General features: G+C 42.3%; 1 protein-coding gene across 3 annotated transcripts in view; it reads left to right on the top strand.

The window, feature by feature from the left end:
- Positions 1 to 2,077: 2,077 nt before the first annotated feature.
- Positions 2,078 to 20,185, top strand: part of AFG3L2 (AFG3 like matrix AAA peptidase subunit 2) — a 51,208-nt gene continuing 33,100 nt past the window's right edge. Inside the window, exons 1-5 of one of the 3 annotated variants that reach the window (XM_027577092.1) lie at positions 2,078 to 2,390; positions 6,613 to 6,712; positions 7,312 to 7,389; positions 17,428 to 17,534; positions 17,673 to 17,825. In XM_027577092.1, coding sequence (XP_027432893.1) covers positions 2,274 to 2,390; positions 6,613 to 6,712; positions 7,312 to 7,389; positions 17,428 to 17,534; positions 17,673 to 17,825 — 555 coding nt within the window. In that variant the 5' untranslated portion in view covers positions 2,078 to 2,273. Of the gene's footprint in view, positions 2,391 to 6,612; positions 6,713 to 7,311; positions 7,390 to 17,425; positions 17,535 to 17,672; positions 17,826 to 20,185 lie in introns of those variants that run through there. The other 2 variants (XM_027577091.1, XM_027577093.1) reach the window with 2 other exon arrangements.

Consider the following 20,185-nt stretch of genomic DNA (forward strand, 5'->3'; position numbering starts at 1 on the left):
AGTTGGCTAAGTGTCTGCCTTTGGCTCAGGTCATAATCCCAGGGTCCTGGGATCGAGCCCCACATTAGGCTCCCTGCTCAGCGGGGAGCCTGCTTCTCCCTCTGCCTGCCACTACCCCTTCTTGGGTGCGCTCTCTCTGACAAATGAATAAATAAAATCTTTTAAAAAAATAAGAATTTTAAAAATTTTTTAAAAAAAAGGAAATACCATATGATCCAGCAATTCTACTTCTAGGTATTATCAAAAGAAAGCAAAACACCAATCAGAAGAGATATATGCACCCCTATATCCATTGCAGCATTATTTATGATAGCTAAGATATAGAAGCAAATTAAGTGTCCATTGATAGATGAACGGATAAAGATGTGGTATATATATATGAATATTATTCGGCTATAAGAAAGAATGAAATTTCACCATTGCAACAACATGGATGGACTTAGAGCGTATTATGCCAAGTAAAATAAGGCAGACAGGGAAGATTTCACTTATATGTGGAATCAAAAGAAGAAAACAAACAAAACAAAACAGACACGGACTCATATGTACAGGAAGCAAACTGTTGGTTACCAGAAAGGGAAGGGTTGAGGGGTGGGTGAAATAGGTGAAGGGGATTAAGAGGTACAAACTTCCAGTTATAAAATAAATAAGTCATGGAAACATAATGTACTGCACAGATCATATAGTCAGTAATATTGTAATAACTTTGTATGGTGATAGATGGTAATGAGATTAATGGGGATCATTTCATAATGTATAAAAATATTGACTCACTATCATATACACCTGAAACTAACAGGATACTGTATGCTAATAAGACTTCAATAAAAAAATTTTAATAATGGTATGAATTTACCATTGTTTTTAACAGTCCCCTATAGATGAATATTCGAGTTATTTCCAATAATTGTGACTACAAACAATGCTGTTAATTATTACCCTTGTGCTCACAGCATTTTATATGTGTGCAGGCTCGTCTTTAGGGTTCATTTCCATAAATGGAATATCCGGGTTAAAGAACACATGCATTTGACATTTAGGCAGACATTGCCAAATTCCCTTCTATACACTGTCATCATTCTTGTGCCCACCAGTTATTTCTGAGAATGCCTGCCAGTAGAGTGAGTTGTCAGTATTTTGGATTTTGCCCCTGTGACAGGTAAGAAATTTCATTACCATTTTACTGTCTATTCTTCCAGTTTTTTCGTATCTGTATATGTGCATATGTGAATAAATTTCTGATGCTACCTTTATACCCCTCCTCAGGCTCATCTCCTGCCTTTCCTTTTCCTCCCCATCCATAACATCAGCTACCTTTTATATCATACATACTACTGGCAGGGCTTTAGAAAACAGAGTGACATGTGGAACTTGGCTCCAAAGTCCTCTCTCTACTCCACAGTCACGGTGTGCGAAACAGCGTGCAGTTCCATTGAGTTCGTCTGAGAATCATTTCCCTTTGAAACGGTTCCCGATGGGCCCAAGCCAGATGTCACAGTCTCAGCACTTTTATTATTGCATTTAGCTCACTGATTCGTGATTATTTCCATTGCTCTCCTAAGGTTGGGATATGTTTTAGCATGTCCAGAGCCTTGGACGATGCCGCCACTGATTAGGCGCTCAATAAAATATTTCACGACACACCCAGGGTGAATGCCTAAAATGTAGAAAATGGCCTCGTGCCCAACCCAAACAGGGAAAGGTCCATTTGTCTTGGGCCCCAGCAGCCTCTGCGGCTCTTTCCCCGCAGGTCCCGGCTGGCCCCGCCCCCCAGCCCCTACCTCGGCTCGCCCTCCTTCCGTTTGGTCTCGCCTCTAGCTCCGCCCCGGCGCTCCTCTCCTGCCCCGCCCACCACCCTCACACTCCTCCCTCTAGGCCCATCTTCGCGCCCGCCCTTCGCACGCCTCCCTTAAGCCCTGCCTCCAAAGATGCACCCCTCCATTTTCCCTTGTTCCCCGCCCACCACCATTCCTCGCTCTCCACGCTCCTCCTTCTTCGACCCCGATTCTAGCGGAGCGGGGACGCTTCGGCCCTCGACCCAAGCGCCCGCTGTACGGTTGACGTCAGCACGCCGGGAGGGGCGGGGCTGGGAGAAGACGCGCGCGTCGAGAGCGTGAGCTCGCCTGTGAGACGGGGGCTAGCACCGCCGTTCGCTGACTCTGCTCCGGGCCGTCTCCCGTGGCCCGAGGCCGCCCGTCGCCTCCTGCCCGCCCGCCGGCCGCAGAGCCGCGCCTGCGCAGCGTCCCCGGCCCGAGCAGGCGGCGCCGGCGGCCATGGCGCACCGCTGCCTGCGGCTGTGGGGCCGGGGAGGCTGCTGGCCCCGCGGCCTGCCCCCACTGCTCGTGCCTGGTGGCCGCATGGGCCCCACCGAACGGTCCTGCCTCCGGACGGTGAGTCCCGGGGGCCCAGCGTCCTCCGCCCCCGGCCCGGCCCGACCCTCGGGCCTGCTTCCGGCCCGGGAGGGCAAGGTGTCAAGGTCACCGGCCCCCGGGCGCCCTCGCGCCCGTCCGGGCGTCCGGGGCGGGTTCGTGAGCCTGCGTACGCTGCGTGTTCAATGCTGGGTCGCCCCAGCGTTTCGGGTCATTTATCCCGTGGTTCCCGTAAGCACGCAGTGCGTGTCAAACCCTGGGTATAGAATTGGATTTTTGAAAACAGAATCAGATATTTGTGCGTCAGGGAGCTTCAAAAAGATCATCTGGGAGGGTCCTCTGACTTCATTCAGGACGAACCCATTTTACAGATTAGAGCAGCTGAGACCTAGAAACGTTAAGGAACTTGTCTGTCATATCACCAGTATAGGTTGCCTTTCTTTCACCTGCTTTCATAGTACTGGAAAATAGCAGCTGTCGTCCATGTGTTTTAAGGGTTGGCAACGTGAGCATGATTTAATGAAAGCACAGGTTTTGGAGGTAAGCTACTCAACCTCTCTGAGTCTACATTTCTCCATCTGTTGAATGGGGCTATTGCTGCCATTCTGGGTCTGGCACATAGTAGATAATACATATTAACTATGATTATTAACAACATCACCTCCTCAGAGTAGAGAATGTGTTTTTTGTTGCATAAGAAGGCCTGTGTTTAGTAGGAGGCTATTTCTCTGTTGGTGGTAACGAGCAGATACAGGGCTCCAACGTGTGGGCTACGGTAGTATGTTTTTCTGAAGTGATGATAATGTGTTCTCACGGAACAGCGGCAGTAATCTGTCAAGTAAAGGTTCATGTAATGGGTGGGTAGTCGATATCAGCTTTTTCAGCCACACGGTCTCTTGCTGTCTGCCGGCTTTTTAGAGACCAGCCTTGCATTGGTTTGCTTAGGGGCATAGGGGCAAAAGAACATGGTGGTTAAGGCCCTGAGTCAGTCAGTCACAGGAACCTGTCACTTACTAGCCAGATGCCCTTGAGGAAATTATCTCAGCCTCTCCGCTTAAAATGGGATGTTAATGGTACCTGCATTCATGATTTTCTTTGAAAATCTTGCCAATCTTGGAGCATCTTCATCTTTTTCTTACTCTACTGCCTTGCACTAGGCCTAACATTCGCATTGCGTCCGTGTTGCTATCTTACATTGTTTGTCCCTAGTGAATATTGGACTCAGACAAGAAACAGTTAGGGATCTGCCTTGTGAGTTTGCAGTTACGATGTCAGGAATCTTATCTGAACCCCCCTTCTCTTTTGAGTGGCACTATTGTCCTGTGAGTCTTGGATGCTGAGGTATATAAGGAGGTCTGTGCTGATAGCAGTAGCTGGCTGATTGGGGGGTCTGTGACACATTCCCTGGTGTTGCTTAGAAGATCTCTCTGGGGCTATTAGGGCATTGCTGTGCTACCTGTAGCAAGGGAGTCTGAAAGAACAGATTTGCCTTTAGGTTTGTGCTGCTGTTAAGGTCAGACACAGAAGTATGATTCTCAGTTTTTCTGGGGAAAAGATTTTGGTATGAGATGTCATTCTCAGGTTTATGCTCAGAGGAATAAGGACTGATGAAAAGGCAGCTAAAAAGTGCTCATACTGTCAAACATAAAAGCTAATCCTCTAATATGAGGTACTCTAAACTTATATTTTGTGAGTTGATACTTTTTATCTTATCCTTTGAGTGGGTTTGGACTAGATAAGCAGAGAAAAGTTTCATTGATGGTGCCCTTAGAGAAAATAACCTCAGAGTTAAAATCAGTTACAGGATTATTGCTAGAGGTATTCCAGGTCAACACAATTTGAAAATAGAAGGAGATTTATCGGTCAATAAATGTTTATGGAGTACATACCTTGGGCCTGATTCTGTACGGTGACATAAAGACTTACTTTATATGGTGATGTAAAGAACCCTTACTCTCCAGTGGCTTTCAGAATAATTGGGAATGGCAATTTAAATCTAGGTATCACCATATGATTTTAACAGTGCTTTTACATACATTATTACATTTGATCCTCATGGTGGCATCCCTGGGAACTAGTTGTTTTCTCCCATTACAGATGTGTAACTGAAGTTCCTAATATGAGATGTGTTAAAGATCGTCGTTCAAAAAGTTCAGATTTCTAGCTTTAACAAAATTAAAAGTTCTGACACCATCTGCCTAGTGATTACAGGTCCTTCAAATCCCAGGCCTAGAACTTTTCTTATAACATCTGTAGGTCCCGTGAACATGTAATCACTTCCTCTGTGCTACCTCTCTTGCATATACTTAGAGGTTTTGTATTGCTGTGTATTATACCATCCTGTAATAGATTTGTCCTCAGGACTCTCTCCTTTGCACTTCTGAGTTTCTTAGAGGTAGGGATTGGTTCTGACTTCCAGACCCCCACCATTTACCAGTGTGTGGCCTGGAATAGATGGCTCAGTGGATCAGTGTGACTTGTTATCTTACCCACCTTAACTAACAGGTCATTTTAATCTGTACCCTTTATGGATTTGGTATTGGAAAAGCTTTATTCACTTACGATACATTATTATTTATTATCAGTGGTGGTTTCATAGGAAGTGTTCCCAGGGGTAAGGGAGGGCCTAACACAATAGAAGCTCCAAATTCTGTCGGACCAGCATTGCTGTCAACCAAGATCAGTGTCAGTGTTTCCGTCCTATTTTGCTGTGTAGAATTGTATATTAATTTGAAGTTAAATCAGCTCATGCTTTATTCTTTATTGACTTTTTTATTCATATCCCATAAAATTAATCATTTTTAGTGTACAATTCAGTGCTTTTTAGTATATTCACATGGTTATACAACCGTACTACTATCTAATTCCAGAACATTTCAACTAGTAACTGCTAATCTATAGTCTCTGGATTTGCCTGTTTCGGACATTTCATATGGGTGGAATCATATAACATATGGCCTTTTGTTTCTGGTTTCTTTAATTTAGCATAATGTTTTTAAGGCTTATCCATGTGGTAGCATGTATCAGCACTTCATTCATTTTTATGGCTGAATAATACTCCATTGTTTGAGTATACCACATTTATCTCTTCATATCACTTGATGGACATTTGGGTTGTTTCCACTTTTTGGCTCTTGTAAATAATGCTGTTATGAACATTCATGTACAAGGTTTTGTGTGGACATGTTTTCCATTTCCTTGGGTATGAGTGGACTGACTGGATCACATGGTAACTCTGCATTTAACTTGTTCAAAGTGGCTGCACTGCTTCCCATTCCCGCCAGCAGTGCCCCATGAGTCTCCACATTCTCACCGGTGCTTTTTATTGTCTTTTGATTATAGTCACCCTGACAGACCATAAATGGGGCAACGCTGGTGGATACTAATACAAATGAACTTCTCTTTAAACATTCTCATATGTATTTCAAAGTTTGTTCTCCCCAGAAATGGTGATGATTTTTCACTTTGCCAAGGGATAGGATAACTTGAAGTTTTTCACTGTATTCGGATGTATCCCCTCAATGCACCTTGCTTTTAATTGTGAACCTAAAAATTTAATAGGGAGCTTGTTCAATTTGTTTATGTTATAATTCAGTTTACCTGTACTGTATTTAAAAAAATAACTTTATAGCAACATACTGTTACTTAAAGCAGAGATGTGTCTGTAACGGGACTTGCATAACCTGCATTCTCACCAGGATGACAATATATCAAATACCTTTAACAAATGTTGCTAGTGTAAGGATTTTTTTTTTAAGGATTATCAGTGATGTCGGACCATAACTTCCTTATCCTGGAACTAAGATGAATTTAGTATTATGTTTGCAAGCAGTGCTGTTGTAATTTCAGGTGAATAGTCTTGTAGTTTTACACACCCTGCAAACAAGACAGCATGAAGGAGCAGATTTTCTGTGTCAGTTTGTCTTTTGAATGCTACAAATTGATAATGCCAAAGTGAATGTGTTGGTGGAGGATAGTAATTGGGCCACAGTTCTAACCTAGGCAGGAGTTTGAAGTATTCTTGTCTTCTGGATCATAATTTATGTCTCCTGGGGAATAGAGTGCCACAGTCCTGGGCAACTGGAGGCCTCCCTTTTAAAGGGGGGAATCCCCTATGCTAGTGTGTAACCACCTGTTGAGGGGAGAAACATTTCATTCACTTTGAGATATTAGGAAAGGAAGTCCTCTTAAATGTTTTATCTTGATATAATTTTTATGCTTTTATTTATATGTCATGTTGCAGCTTTATCAATATGCTACAACTCAGGCAACAACCAGCAGAAATTCTCTTCTGACAGATGTAATTGCTGCTTATCAAAGATTCTGTTCTCGACCTCCAAAAGGTAAACACACTCAGTGTGATTATAATGTTCTATATTCTTGTTAAAGATGTACCAGGAGCAGCGTGCCTGGGTGGCTCAGTCGGTTGAGCATCTGCCTTGGGCTCAGGTCATGGTCCTGGGGTCCTGGAATCAAGCCCCGCATTGGGCTCCCTGCTCAATGGGGAGTCTGCTTCTCCCTCTCTCTCTCTCTGCCCCTCCTCCTGCTAGTGCTCTCTTGCTCTCTTTCAAATAAATGAAATCTTAAAAATAAAAAATGTACCAGGAGCAGGTGTTTACTAATAGATGCATAGCTGTTGTTTCAGGTTGACTCTTAAATTCTCTCTCCTGTAAGCCACCCCCTACCTACTTCTTTCTGATTGCAGTGATGAAAATGTATCCCCTCAATTATAACACTTTTATAGGTAATGAAATTGGCATGCAAAAGAGGCTTTTTTCTTAACACCTCTGGTTATTTAAGCGTTGAATTACTTCTACATAAGAAATGCTACACTTTGAGCATAAGCGTTTTAATGATATATCAGCTTCAAAAATGAACATACAGACATAAAACCTGATGAATTTTAGTTTGAGGGTGTGTATTTTTTTTCTTTTTCTAACAGGATTTGAAAAATACTTTCCTAATGGAAAAAATGCAAAAAAAGCTAGTGAACCTAAAGAAGTTACTGGAGAGAAAAAAGGTACCTTTTAAAAAGATTATGTTTGAACTTACTACTTTCCTCTAGTATATGATGTTGCCAATCATTTTCACTGAACAAAGGAAGTGTTCTCTTTTTTAAATTTTTTATTGTTATGTTAATCACCATACATCATTAGTTTTTGATGTAGTGTTCCATGATTCATTGTTTGTGCATAACACCCAGTGCTCCACGCAGAATGTGCCCTCTTTAATATCCATCACCAGGCTAACCCATCCCCCCAACCCCCTCCCCTCTAGAAACCTCAGTTTGTTTTTCAGAGTCCATCGTGTCTCATGGTTCGTCTCCCCCTACGACTTACTCCCCTTCATTCTTCCCCTCCTGCTACCTTCTTCTTCTTTTTTTTTCTTAACATATATTGCATTATTTGTTTCAGAAGTACTGATCTGTGATTCAACAGTCTTGCACAATTCACAGCGCTCACCATAGCACATACCCTCCCCAATGTCTATCACCCAGCCACCCCATCCCTCCCACCCCCCCACCACTCCAGCAACACTCAGTTTGTTTCCTGAGGTTAAGAATTCCTCATATCAGCGAGGTCATATGATACATGTCTTTCTCTGATTGACTTATTTCACTCAGCATAACACCCTCCAGTTCCATCCATGTCGTTGCAAATGGCAAGATCTCATTCCTTTTTATGGCTACATAATACTCCATTGTATATATGTATCACATCTTCTTTATCCATTCATCTGTCGATGGACATCTTTGGCTATTGTGGACATTGCTGCTATAAACATTGGGGTGCACGTACCCCTTCGGATCCCTACATTTGTATCTTTGGGGTAAATACCCAGTAGTGAAATTGCTGGATCGTATGGTAGCTCTATTTTAAACTGTTTGAGGAACCTCCATACTGTTTTCCAGAGTAGTTGCACCAGCTTGCATTCCCACCAACGGTGTAGGACAGTTCCCCTTTCCCCACATTCCCGCCAACATCTGTCGTTTCCTGACTTATTAATTCTAGCCATTCTGACGGGTGTGAGGTGGTATCTCATTGAGGTTTTGATTTGGATTTCCCTGATGCCGAGCGATGTTGAGCACTTTTTCATGTGTCTGTTGGCCATTTGGATGTCTTCTTTGGAAATGTCTGTTCATGTCTTCTGCCCATTTCTTGATTGGATTATTTGTTCTTTGGGTGTTGAGTTCGATAAGTTCTTTATAGATTTTGGATACTAGCCCTTTATCCGATATGTCATTGGCAAATATTTTCTCCCATTCTGTCGGTTGTCTTTTGGTTTTGTGGACTGTTTCTTTTGCTGTGCAAAAGCTTTTTATCTTGATGAAATCCCAATAGTTCATTTTTGCCCTTGCTTCCCTTGCCTTTGGCGATGTTTCTAGGAAGAAGTTGCTGCGGCTGAGGTCAAAGAGGTTGCTGCCTGTGTTCTCCTTTAGGATTTTGATGGACTCCTGTCTCACATCTAGGTCTTTCAACCATTTGGAGTCTATTTTTGTGTGTGGTGTAAGGAAATGGTCCAGTTTCATTCTTCTGAATGTGGCTGTCCAATTTTCCCAACACCGTTTGTTGAAGAGACTGTCTTTTTTCCATTGGACATTCTTTCCTGCTTTGTCAAAGATGAGCTGACCATAGAGTTGAGGGTCCATTTCTGGGCTCTTGATTCTGTTCCATTGATCTCTGTGTCTGTTTTTGTGCCAGTACCATACCGTCTTGATGATGACAGTTTTGTAATAGAGCTGGAAGTCCGGAATTGTGATGCCACCAGCTTTGCTTTTCTTTTTCAACATTCCTCTGGCTATTCGGGGTCTCTTCTGGTTCCATACAAATTTTAGGATTCTTTGTTCCATTTCTTTGAAAAAAGTGGATGATATTTTGATGGGGATTGCATTGAATGTGTAGATGGCTCTAGGTGGCATTGACATCTTCACAATGTTTGTTCTTCCAATCCATGAGCATGGAACGTTTTTCCATTTCTTTGTGTCTTCTTCAATTTCTTTCATGGGTATTTTATAGTTTTCTGAGTACAGATCCTTTGCCTCTTTGGTTAGATTTATTCCTAGGTATCTTATGGTTTTGGGTGCAATTATAAATGGGCTCGACTCCTTGATTTGTCTCTCTTCTGTCTTGTTGTTGGTGTATAGGAATGCCAGTGATTTCTGTGCATTGATTTTATATCCTGCCACTTGACTGAATTCCTGTATTGAGTTCTAGCAGTTTTGGGGGGGAGTCTTTTGGGTTTGCCACATACAGTATCATATCATCTGCAAAGAGTGAGAGTTTGACTTCCTCTTTGCCAATTTGGATGCCTTTGATTTCTTTTTGTTGTCTGATTGCTGTGGCTAGGACTTCTAATACTATGTTGAATAGCAGTGGTGATAGTGGACATCCCTGGCGCGTTCCTGAACTTAGGGGTAAAGCTCTCAGTTTTTCCCCTTTGAGAATGATATTCGCTGTAGGTTTTTCATAGATGGCTTTTATGATATTGAGGTGTGTACCCTCTATCCCTATACTCTGAAGAGTTTTGATCAAGAAAGGATGCCATACTTTGTCAAATGCTTTTTCTGCATCTATTGAGAGGATCATATGATTCTTGTTCTTTCTTTTGTTAATGTGTTGTATCACGTTGATTGATTTGCAGATGTTGAACGAACCTTGCAGCCCAGGGATAAATCCCACTTGGTCGTGGTGAATAATCCTTTTAATGTACTGTTGGGTCCTACTGGCTAGGATTTTGGTGAGAATTTTGCATCCATGTTCATCAAGGATGTTGGTCTGTAATTCTCCTTTTTGATGGGGTCTTTGTCTGGTTTGGGGATCAAGGTAATGGTGGCCTCATAAAATGAGTTTGGAAGTTTTCCTTCCATTTCTATTTTTTGGAACAGTTTCAGGAGAATAGGTATTAATTCTTCTTGAAATGTCTGATAGAATTCCCCTGGGAAGCCATCTGGCCCTGGGCTTTTGTTTGTTGGGAGATTTTTGAGTACTGCTTCACTTTCCTTAGTGGTTATAGGTCTGTTCAGGTTTTCTATTTCTTCCTGGTTCAGTTTTGGTAGTTGATACATCTCTAGTAATGCACCCATTTCTTCCAGGTTATCTAATTTGCTGGCATAGAGTTTCTCATAATATGTTCTTATAATTGTTTGTATTTCTTTGGTGTTGGTTGTGAACTCCCCTCTTTCATTCATGATTTTGTTGATTTGGGTCATTTCTCTTTTCTTTTTGATAAGTCTGGCCAGGAGCTTATCAAGCTTGTTAATTCTTTCAAAGAACCAGCTCCTAGTTTCGTTGATCTGTTCTACTGTTCTTTTGGTTTCTGTTTCATTGATTTCTGCTCTGATCTTTATGATTTCTCTTCTCCTGCTGGGTTTAGGCTTTATTGCTGTTCTTTCTCTAGCTCCTTAAGGTGTAGGGTTAGGTTGTATGTTTGAGACCTTTCTTGTTTCTTGAGAAAGGCTTGTATTGCTATATGCTTTCCTCTCAGGACTGCCTTTGCTGTATCCCAAAGATTTTGAAAGGTTGTTTTCATTTTCATTGGTTTCCATGAATTTTTTTAATTCTTCTTTAATTTCCTGGTTGACCCATTCATTCTTTAGTAGGATGCTCTTTAGCCTCCATGTATTTGAGTTCTTTCCGACTTTCCTCTTGTGATTGAGTTCTAGTTTCAAAGCATTGTGGTCTGAAAATATGCAGGGAATAATCCCAGTCTTTTGGTACTGGCTGAGACCTGATTTGTGACCTAGGATGTGATCAGTTGTGGAGAATGTTTCATGGGCACTAGAGAAGAATGTGTATTCTGTTGCTTTGGGATGGAATGTTCTGAATGTCTGTGAAGTCCATTTGGTCCAGTGTGTCATTTAAAGTCTTTATTTCCTAGTTGATCTTTTGCTTAGATGATCTGTCCATTTCAGTCAGGAGGGTGTTAAAGTCCACCACTATTATTGTATTGTTGTCAATGTGTTTCTTTGCTTTTGTTATTAATTGCCTTATAAAAGTGGTTGCTCCCATGTTAGGGGCATAGATATTTACAATTGTCAGATCTTCTTGTTGGATAGACCCTTTAAGCAAGATATAGTGTCCTTCTTCATCGCTTATTACAGTCTTTGTTTTAAAATTTAATTTGTCTGATATAAGAATTGCTACCCCAGCTTTCTTTTGGTGTCCATTAGCATGGTAAATGGTTTTCCACCCCCTCACTTTCAATGTGGGGGTGTCTTTGGGTCTAAAATGAGTCTCTTGCAGACAGCATATTGATGGGTCTTGTTTTTTATTCCAATCTGATAGTCTGTGTCTTTTGATTGGGGCATTTAGCCCATTTACACTCAGGGTAACTATTGAAAGATAGGAATTTAGTGCCATTGTATTGCCTGTAAGGTGACTGTGACTGTATATTGTTTGTGTTCCTTTCTGATCTGTGCTGCTTTTAGGCTCTCTCTTTGCTTAGAGGACCCCTTTCAATATTTCTTTCATGGCTGGTTTCGTGTTTGCAAATTCCTTTAGTTTTTGTTTGTCCTGGAAGCTTTTTAACCTCTCCTTCTATTTTCAATGACAGCCTTGCTGGATATAGTATTCTTGGCTGCATATTTTTCTTGTTTAGTGCTCTAAAGCTATCATACCAGTCCTTTCTGGCCTGCCAGGTCTCTGGGGATAGGTCTGTTGCCCATCTAATGTTTCTACCATTGTAGGTTACATATCTCTTCTCCCGAGCTGCTTTCAGGATTTTCTCTTTGTCTCTGAGACTCGTAAGTTTTACTATTAGATGTCGGGGTGTTGACCTATTTTTATTGATTTTGAGAGGGGTTCTCTGTGCCTCCTGGATTTTGATGCCTGTTTCCTTCCCCACATTAGGGAAGTTCTCTGCTATAATTTGCTCCAATATAGCTTCTGCCCCTCTCTCTCTTTCTTCTTCTTCTGGGATCCCAATTATTCTAATGTTGTTTCGTCTTATCGTATCGCTTATCTCTCGAATTCTGCCCTCGTGATCCAGTAGTTGTTTCTCTCTCTTTTTCTCAGCCTCTTTATTTTCCATCATTTGGTCTTCTGTATTGCTGATTCTCTCTTCTGCCTCATTTATCCTAGCAGTTAATGCCCCCATTTTTTATTGCACCTCATTAATAGCCTTTTTGATTTCCACTTGGTTAGATTTTAGTTCTTTTATTTCTCCAGAAAGGGTTTCTCTAATAACTTCCACGCTTTTTTAAAGTCATGATTCTGAACTCTAGGTCCGACATCGTACTAATGTCCGTATTGAGTAGGTCCCTGGCAGACGGTACCTCCTCTTGTTCTTTTTGCTGAGGTGATTTTTTTCATCTTGTCATTTTGACCAGAGGAGAACGGACAAATGAGAGAACAAAATGCTAACAGGTTAACAACGTCCCCAACAAATATACTCTATACAAATCAGAAAAGACCTGAAACCAAGGGAAAAGAAAGGGAAAGAAAGAAAAAAGAAAAAGAAAAAAAAAAAGAAAAAGAAACAGATAAAAACAAACAAAAACAAAACAAAACAAAAAAACAGAATATGATCAAATATGATCAGGCTAGTGCATAGATCAGTGCCACACACTAGATTTTGGGTGTATTTTGGTCTGTTAGAAGAAAGTGCCTCCTAAAATTTTAAAGGAAGAAAGACTTATATATGTACAAAGTAAGGGTTGATACAATGAAGGGATGGAAGATGACTGTAAAGATGAAAATTATAAAAGGTTATATAAAAGGAATTGATAAGAAGCTGTTTGAAAGAAGAAAGAAGATTTAAAAAAAAGAAAGAAAAATGGGAGAGACTGTGATCAGGCAGGAGACTAGAACAAAGCCATACACTAGTGATTTAGGGTATATTTTGATCTGTTAGAAGAAACTGTATATTAAAATTTTAAAGAGAGAAGAACTTACATATATATGCCAAAAATAAGGGTAACTACTATGAAGGGATAAAATAGGACTCTAAAAATGAAAAATAAAAAATGTTTTTTTAAAAAAGGGATTGATAAGATGTTGTTTGAAAAAGGGAAAAAGAAAAATTCAAAAAAAAAACAGTTAAAAAATTAACTTTGAAAAACTAACGAATCATGGTAAAAAAGCCATGAATTCTATGTGCAGTATTCCCCTAGCGCTGGAGTTCTCTCGTTCTCCTTGGTCTTCTTGGTTTGCTGGCTGTTCGTGCTGATCTTCTGGGGGAGGGGCCTGTTGCCGTGGTTCCCAAATGTCTTTGCCGGAGGCAGAATTGCCCCGCCCTTGTCGGTCCGGGCTAAGCAAGCTGCTCTGGTTTGCTCTCAGGAGCTTTTCTTCCCTGCAAGCTCTCGGTACAGCTTTGGAGGACCAGGGTGAAAATGGTGGCCTCCCACTCTCTGCCCAGAGGAGCTGAGAACTCGGGGCCCCGCTCCTCAGTGCGCCCCCGGAGAAAAGCAGTCAATCACTCCCGCGTCCCCGGTCTCCGGCCGCACTCCGTGCTCACCCGGCCTGTGACTGAGCGTTTCTATCTCTGGCACCCGACCCCGTGTGGAGTGTCCAAACCCAGCAGATCCCTGAGGTGCACTCCCACGCCGCTCCTCCTCGGGGAGGGAGGGGCGTCTCCCCTGCTCTGCTGCTTGTTGGGTCCCTGCTGGAGGCGCAGTGGCCCAAGTGGCCCGCGGATCACGGTTTACGGCCATCCCGAGCTGCAAGCCCGCGCCTCGGCTCCGTCTCTGCAGCCGGCTTCCCCGCTCGGATACCTGGGAGCTCTGCTGCACTCAGGCACGCCCGGTCTTTCTGTGACCCTGAGGGTCCTGAGACCACACTGTCCTGCGCGAGTTCCACCCCGCGCTTAGCCACTGGAGTGACATCCCTCAGCGGAGCCGACTTCTAAAAGGTCCGATTTTGTGCTCTGCGGCTCTATCACTTGCCAGAAGTGGCTGACGGAGGCCCCCTCCCCCGCCGTCTATCCTCCCGAATATCGCCTCGGATTCACTTCTCCGCACGTCCTACCTTCCAGTAAGTGGTCGCTTCTCTGTTCAGAGAGTTGTTGCTACTCTCTTCTTTGATCTCCTGTTGAGTTCATAGGTGTTCAGAATGGTTTGATCCCTATTCAGCTGAATTCCTGAGATCAGACGAAATCCAGGTCTCCTACTCCTCTGCCATCTTGCTCCGCCCCCAGTAAGTGTTCTCTTAAAGCAGTTCTGAAGTGGAAGGTTACAAGTACATGCAAAGTTCTACAGACCCTGTGTTTCATTTCACCTAATTTTTCTGTTCATATTTTCTTGTCATTTTTCAAATTGAATTAATTTAAGTTCACCTTAGAGATGACCAGTCATATTTAACTACAGATTTGGTCAATATATTTTATACATCTAAATTGCTAAGAAAAATCTTAGAAACCTAATACATGCATTTTTATCTGGCGCATATTTTGATATAGTGCAGTGTTTTTCAAATTGTTCCTCAGAGCCTGTCTTAGCTCAGGCTTTCAGATAGGGTTTCTTAGAGCTTTGTGGCTAGGAGGACTGTGTAGGCCCTGAGTCTCCTGTCCCCCTTTCACACGTGTGATAACATTTACTTTTTATTTTTTATTTATTTATTTATTTTTAAAGTTTCAAAAAGCAAACTTTATTGCAAACATTTCCCAATACTAACTAAGGAAAAAAGGCACAAAAATTCCTGTAATGTTTTAACTATTTTCTCCCTTTGAAAAAGGCATTACTCATTTGCAAGTCTAATGAAGAGGTCACAAATGTGATAACATTTAGCACAATGCCTGGCACATTTCAGTTGGCATCTTTGTTTTTAGGGAAATGTAAGGAAAATTATAATACAGCCCTTGTTTTTAAATGAACTTGGATCTAGTCGGAGAGACAAATACATGCTCAGAGAATGCAGGGAGTGAAAGCAAGACCAGGGGCTAAGAGAAGGGAGAAGTGCTAGTGTGGCCTGCCTAGAGACATGGACAATTTGTACAGGGTTTCCCAGGGGCATGGTTGCTCGTCTTTTTATCTTGGTTTAGGGGCAGATTAAGGATAATAGGTCCATTTTTAAAATATAGCCTGTTGCATACTTTTTGCATGTGTGTTACTTTGTCCTGTCCCAGGAGTAGGGAGTCTTGTCAAACAACTTTAGAAATGCGCTGTACTGTTTCCCAGCCCTGCGCCTCATTACAGGTAGAGAGGCTTGCCTCTCTCAGACCCTGCCTCACCTAAGACAGGGGTGCAGAAGCTCCTTGTGTGCATCATGGTGGGGTGAACACATCAGGAACTCAGGGCTAGGTAGCTGCAGTCTCCCATCCTGCACAGTAGAGGGGTTGCTTCATCGTAGTTGAAGATGTTAGAGTAGTATTTGTGATTCTGTCAGAGGGGAGAAAAGTGGGGGGGTGGAGAGTGTTAATAGTATATTGGTTTCCCGGGGCTGCTGTAACAAAGCTCCACACCTGGGCATCCTAAGCAGCACAAACATTCATCTCACAGTTCTGGAGGCCGGAGGTCCAAGATCAGTGTGTTGGCAGGGTTGGTTTCTTCTGAGGGTCACCAGGGAAGGCTCTGTTTCAGACCTTTCTCCTTGGTTTACAGGTGACTGTCTTCTCCCTTGCCGCCTCCTCTCTGTGCATTTCTGTGTCCAAATTTACTCTTTGTATAAGAATGCCGATTATATTGGACTAGGATCTACCCATATGACCTCATTTTAAACTTGATTATTTTTCTCTAAAGACCCAATTTCCAAATAAGATCACAGTGGGCAAGGACTCTCAACATATGAATTTGGGGGAGGACACATATCAATCTGTAACAGTGACTAATTTTCAGATTCTTACAAACTAATTTTATGTGGGTAAGATTTTTTTGGTTGTTGGGTTTTTTGTTTTGTTTTTTTGGGTTTTTTTGGTAGTCCATTATCAAAATTATGCCTCGCTTATAAAAGAAACTGTTACGGTATTCACTTCATGGGAGTGGGAAGGGGGAGCACCTCCCTTTTACCTTTAAGTGGGCATTCAGGAATTCGTTTACCTTCACCTCAAACACAACTCTGTCACTCTTTCAGTGTCACTTGACACTGCAACCAACTTATTTACCAAGTTTCTTAAGCTACACCTTTTTTATCTGTAAAATGAGTATAGTAGCATACTTACCAGCTTGTTAGCATATTGTGCAGGTATCACGGGATAGTGTGTGTAAAGCGCTGGCAAGCCCCCTCGAATGCTAACTCTCTGTTAGTCTCCTTTCTCATGGCAGACTGATGAGTTGCCGTAAGCTATTTCACAAGAAGCCCTTTTTTTTGGATTTGTATAATGTTTTGATTTTTTTCAAAGAGGAACTTCCCTCTCATTTTTGATACGACCCTATAAAATAGGGAAGATGGCTTTATTCACATGTTATTGTTCCTACTTGACAAGAGCACAAAGAGATTAAGTAAAATCTCAAGGTGTCAAGGTAATTTGAAGAAAAACTGAATTCCAATCCTAGATAGGCTTCTGATTCCTCAGTCAAGGTCAAAACTTGTTCTAAAGCCACAGTAACAACAAAATTGATGCTTCTATCTCCCAGGAGGATAGCTATTCTGTGCTCAGTGACTTTTATACTTGGTTTAAATCTTGTTGAGGTACAGGATAGGATTGCCTTACAAAGACCCAGTGTAACTATCAAATAACGAAGCTAATGTTTCGTGTGTGCCTGATGAAACTCTGCCTCCCTATTTTATAGTAACATCAAAGACGTGTATGTGAGTTATAACAGAGTGAAACAGTATTTCCTTCAAAGTCATCCGAACTTTGAATACTGAGTATTGTCACGACACCGTAACACACGGGCTGATTCCAGAACTACTGGTTGATGAGTAGCTGAGACAAGGGGCGCTGAAGGGTTTCCTATTCCTGATTCCCAGAAATAAAAGGCCTACATTTATTTCTAAGCATATAATATAACAAAGAGGTCACAGCTATTAATAGTTGGCTCTGGATATATCTTAATGAAAAAAGATTAACAAGTTATTGTGAGACTTTTTGTAGTAAGTCGTTTATTAAACCATAGTAATGAGAACTTTGTTGAGAGAGATGAAATTCTGCGGTGATGCTCTCTGTGCTCTCTGTTGATGAACAGAATCAAAGCCAGCTGCTACCCCACGCCCTTCTGGAGGAGGAGTTGGTGGCGGTGGAAAACGAGGTGGCAAGAAAGATGATTCTCACTGGTGGTCCAGATTCCAGAAGGTGTGATTCCAGGCTGTGTATTAATTTGGAGGGTCTGGGGTGGCCCCAGGAGAGGTTGGGAGGAATTTGTGTCCAATATAGCCTAGATCATATTGTGACATTTTATTCTTGACAGAGACTGTCTCCTTCTTTGCCCAGGGTGACTTTCCATGGGATGACAAGGAATTCAGGATGTACTTTCTCTGGACTGCTCTATTTTGGGGTGGAGTCATGTTTTACTTCCTGTTCAGGAGCTCCGGGAGAGAAATCACATGGAAGGACTTTGTCAATAACTATCTTTCCAAAGGAGTAGTAAGTATTTTATGGGATGGGTGGTTTATAGTGGTTCCAAAGGTGAAATTCAGTAGATTGCACCAGTAAAGTAACAGTCAACTAGTTACCCAGCTTCTCCTGTTGATTTTTTTTTTTTAAGATTTTGTTTATTTATTTGATAGAGACACAGCGAGAGAGGGAACACAAGCAGGGGGAATGGGAGAGGGCTCGATCCCAGGACCTGGGACCATGACCTGAGCCGAAGGCAAACGCTCAACAACTGAGCCACCCAGGCACCCCTCATCTTGAATTTTTTTAATGCTGGAAAAAGTACTTGCAACCAAGAACCCTGTTGGTTTTGGCCCAGCTGTCCCCGCATTTACCGCAAAATCCTTTTCTTTCACTTCTACTAGAACCTAGCCATCCTCCATCTCGTTTCATCATTTTATCATTTTCCTGTGCTCCTCGGTCACCTCTTCCCCCTGCTGGAGTGTGCCACCGGCTCCGGCTCCTTTATGCCTCCAGGGCTTTTAATCTCCCAGGGGCTTGGAATTGGTAAATAAGTGGTGAGTGCTGAAAGGGAGAGCAGATGGGCTCTAAGTGGGGGCCTAGGCAGGGTTGCCTAGGAGCCTTTGTCACTACCAGCAGGTCTTTACCCAGTGAGCCTCTACTCCAGTATCTTTTAGATGCTGTGGACTGTAAGACACGTTATTTTATGTATTCCTCAGAAAAATTTAGTAAGCTGCCAGTGAAACTATAAAATAATACCAACTGTCAAACATATCCTAATTTCTCAGAAGTTAAAATATGAAAAATGTCCACCTTAGAATTGATGAAGTGATAGTGAGAGAACCAAGCTGCTCTGTCACTGTGGGGAAATTATTTAACCTCTCGGTACTGGGCTTTTCATCATTGAAATGGATAAAATAAAGGTGAGATAGTCATACTGGTAGCATAAAGAATCAAAAGTTATTTTTATTTTTTTTAAAGGTTTTATTTATTTATTAGAGGGTGTGCAGGGGGAGGAGCAGAGGGAGAGGGACAAGCAGACTCAGCACTGAGCACAGAGCCCAGCCCAGGGCTGGATCCCAGGACCCTGAGATCATGACCTGAGCTGAAATCAAGAGTCAGAGGTTTACCTGACTAAGCCCCCCAGGTGCCCTTCAGAAGTTATTTTTAAAGGTTGTACAGTAAGGTGAGGTTGGAAAAAATGGAATCGATTATTTACTCGGCTTTTTGAGGCAAATGTTTCTTGTGGAAGCCAAGGTATTTATGTATGTGTCCCAGTTGTTGGGAGAGCCTGCTTTCTGAGAAGTAATTTGTGTCCGTGTAGGGAGCGGGCCGTAGCCATCCCTTGAGTGTGGTGACAGGGCTTTGAGGAAGATTCTTCAGAGAAGCATCTCCTTTTGGACCCACTGGTTCTTCGAAATCAGTCTGCTATTATCCCAGAAGTTTTATGGGGAGTAGAGTACTTTAGTCCTCCTTTCCAGAAGGCGTGCCTTTAGGAACAGATAGTCCCCTGTCCCAGCTCCTCCTGGAATTACCCAGGGCTCCCTCACTTTCCAGTTTTGACTTGTACCTTTCAGACTTCTGCCAAAGCAGACTTAATGACAGGAGGAAGCAAGCCTCTTCCAAAGGGCTCATGCTCCAAGTCCACCCAGAACTTCGGGATGAGGTTTTTAGTGTCTTAAAAACCCTGTATAATTAGGACATTAAAAAAACAAGTTTATATCATTTTACACCCATAAAATGGCAAAAATTAAAGTCTTCTAATAGCAAGTGAGGATGTAGACCAATAGGAATATTTTGTTGTGCAGTGTGAACTGGAGAGCCACTTCGGAGAGCAGTTTCACAGTGTCTAGTAAAGTACGTATATCTTGCAACCCAAGCCTTACTGTGTCTATCTACAGGTACATGTCCAGAGAAGGTTTTGAAGATGTGCCCAAGAAGGTATATGCGGCAGGACTGTTCATAACAGTATTGTTAGTGGTAGCCAATGTTTTGAAACAGCCTAAGTGTCTATTAACAGGAGAATGGATAAGTAACTTGGGGTGTGCTCATGAAGTGGAATACTGTGCAGAACTGACATGTCAGCAAGGATGAACCTCACAAATAAGATAGGAAGGGGAAAAAAAGTTATAGAAGAATATATACCAAGCAGGACCATTTTTAAAGTCCTAAAAACAGGCAACAGTGAGCGTATGTTTAGGGTTACATCTGTGTGTGGCACAAGCACCAGGACATGCTCTGGGACAGTCAGTACCTAATGCCGAGAATGGCCACCTCTGGGAAGGGGACATGACTGGCGGCTTCAACAGTGTTTGTGACATTTTTATTTTTCAACCCAGAGAGGGGGAGCATGGGTCCTCCCTATGTTGTCATTCTTCTTTGTGTGTCTA

The sequence above is a fragment of the Zalophus californianus genome, chromosome 14 (genome assembly GCF_009762305.2).
Source record: "Zalophus californianus isolate mZalCal1 chromosome 14, mZalCal1.pri.v2, whole genome shotgun sequence".
NCBI lineage: Eukaryota > Metazoa > Chordata > Mammalia > Carnivora > Otariidae > Zalophus > Zalophus californianus.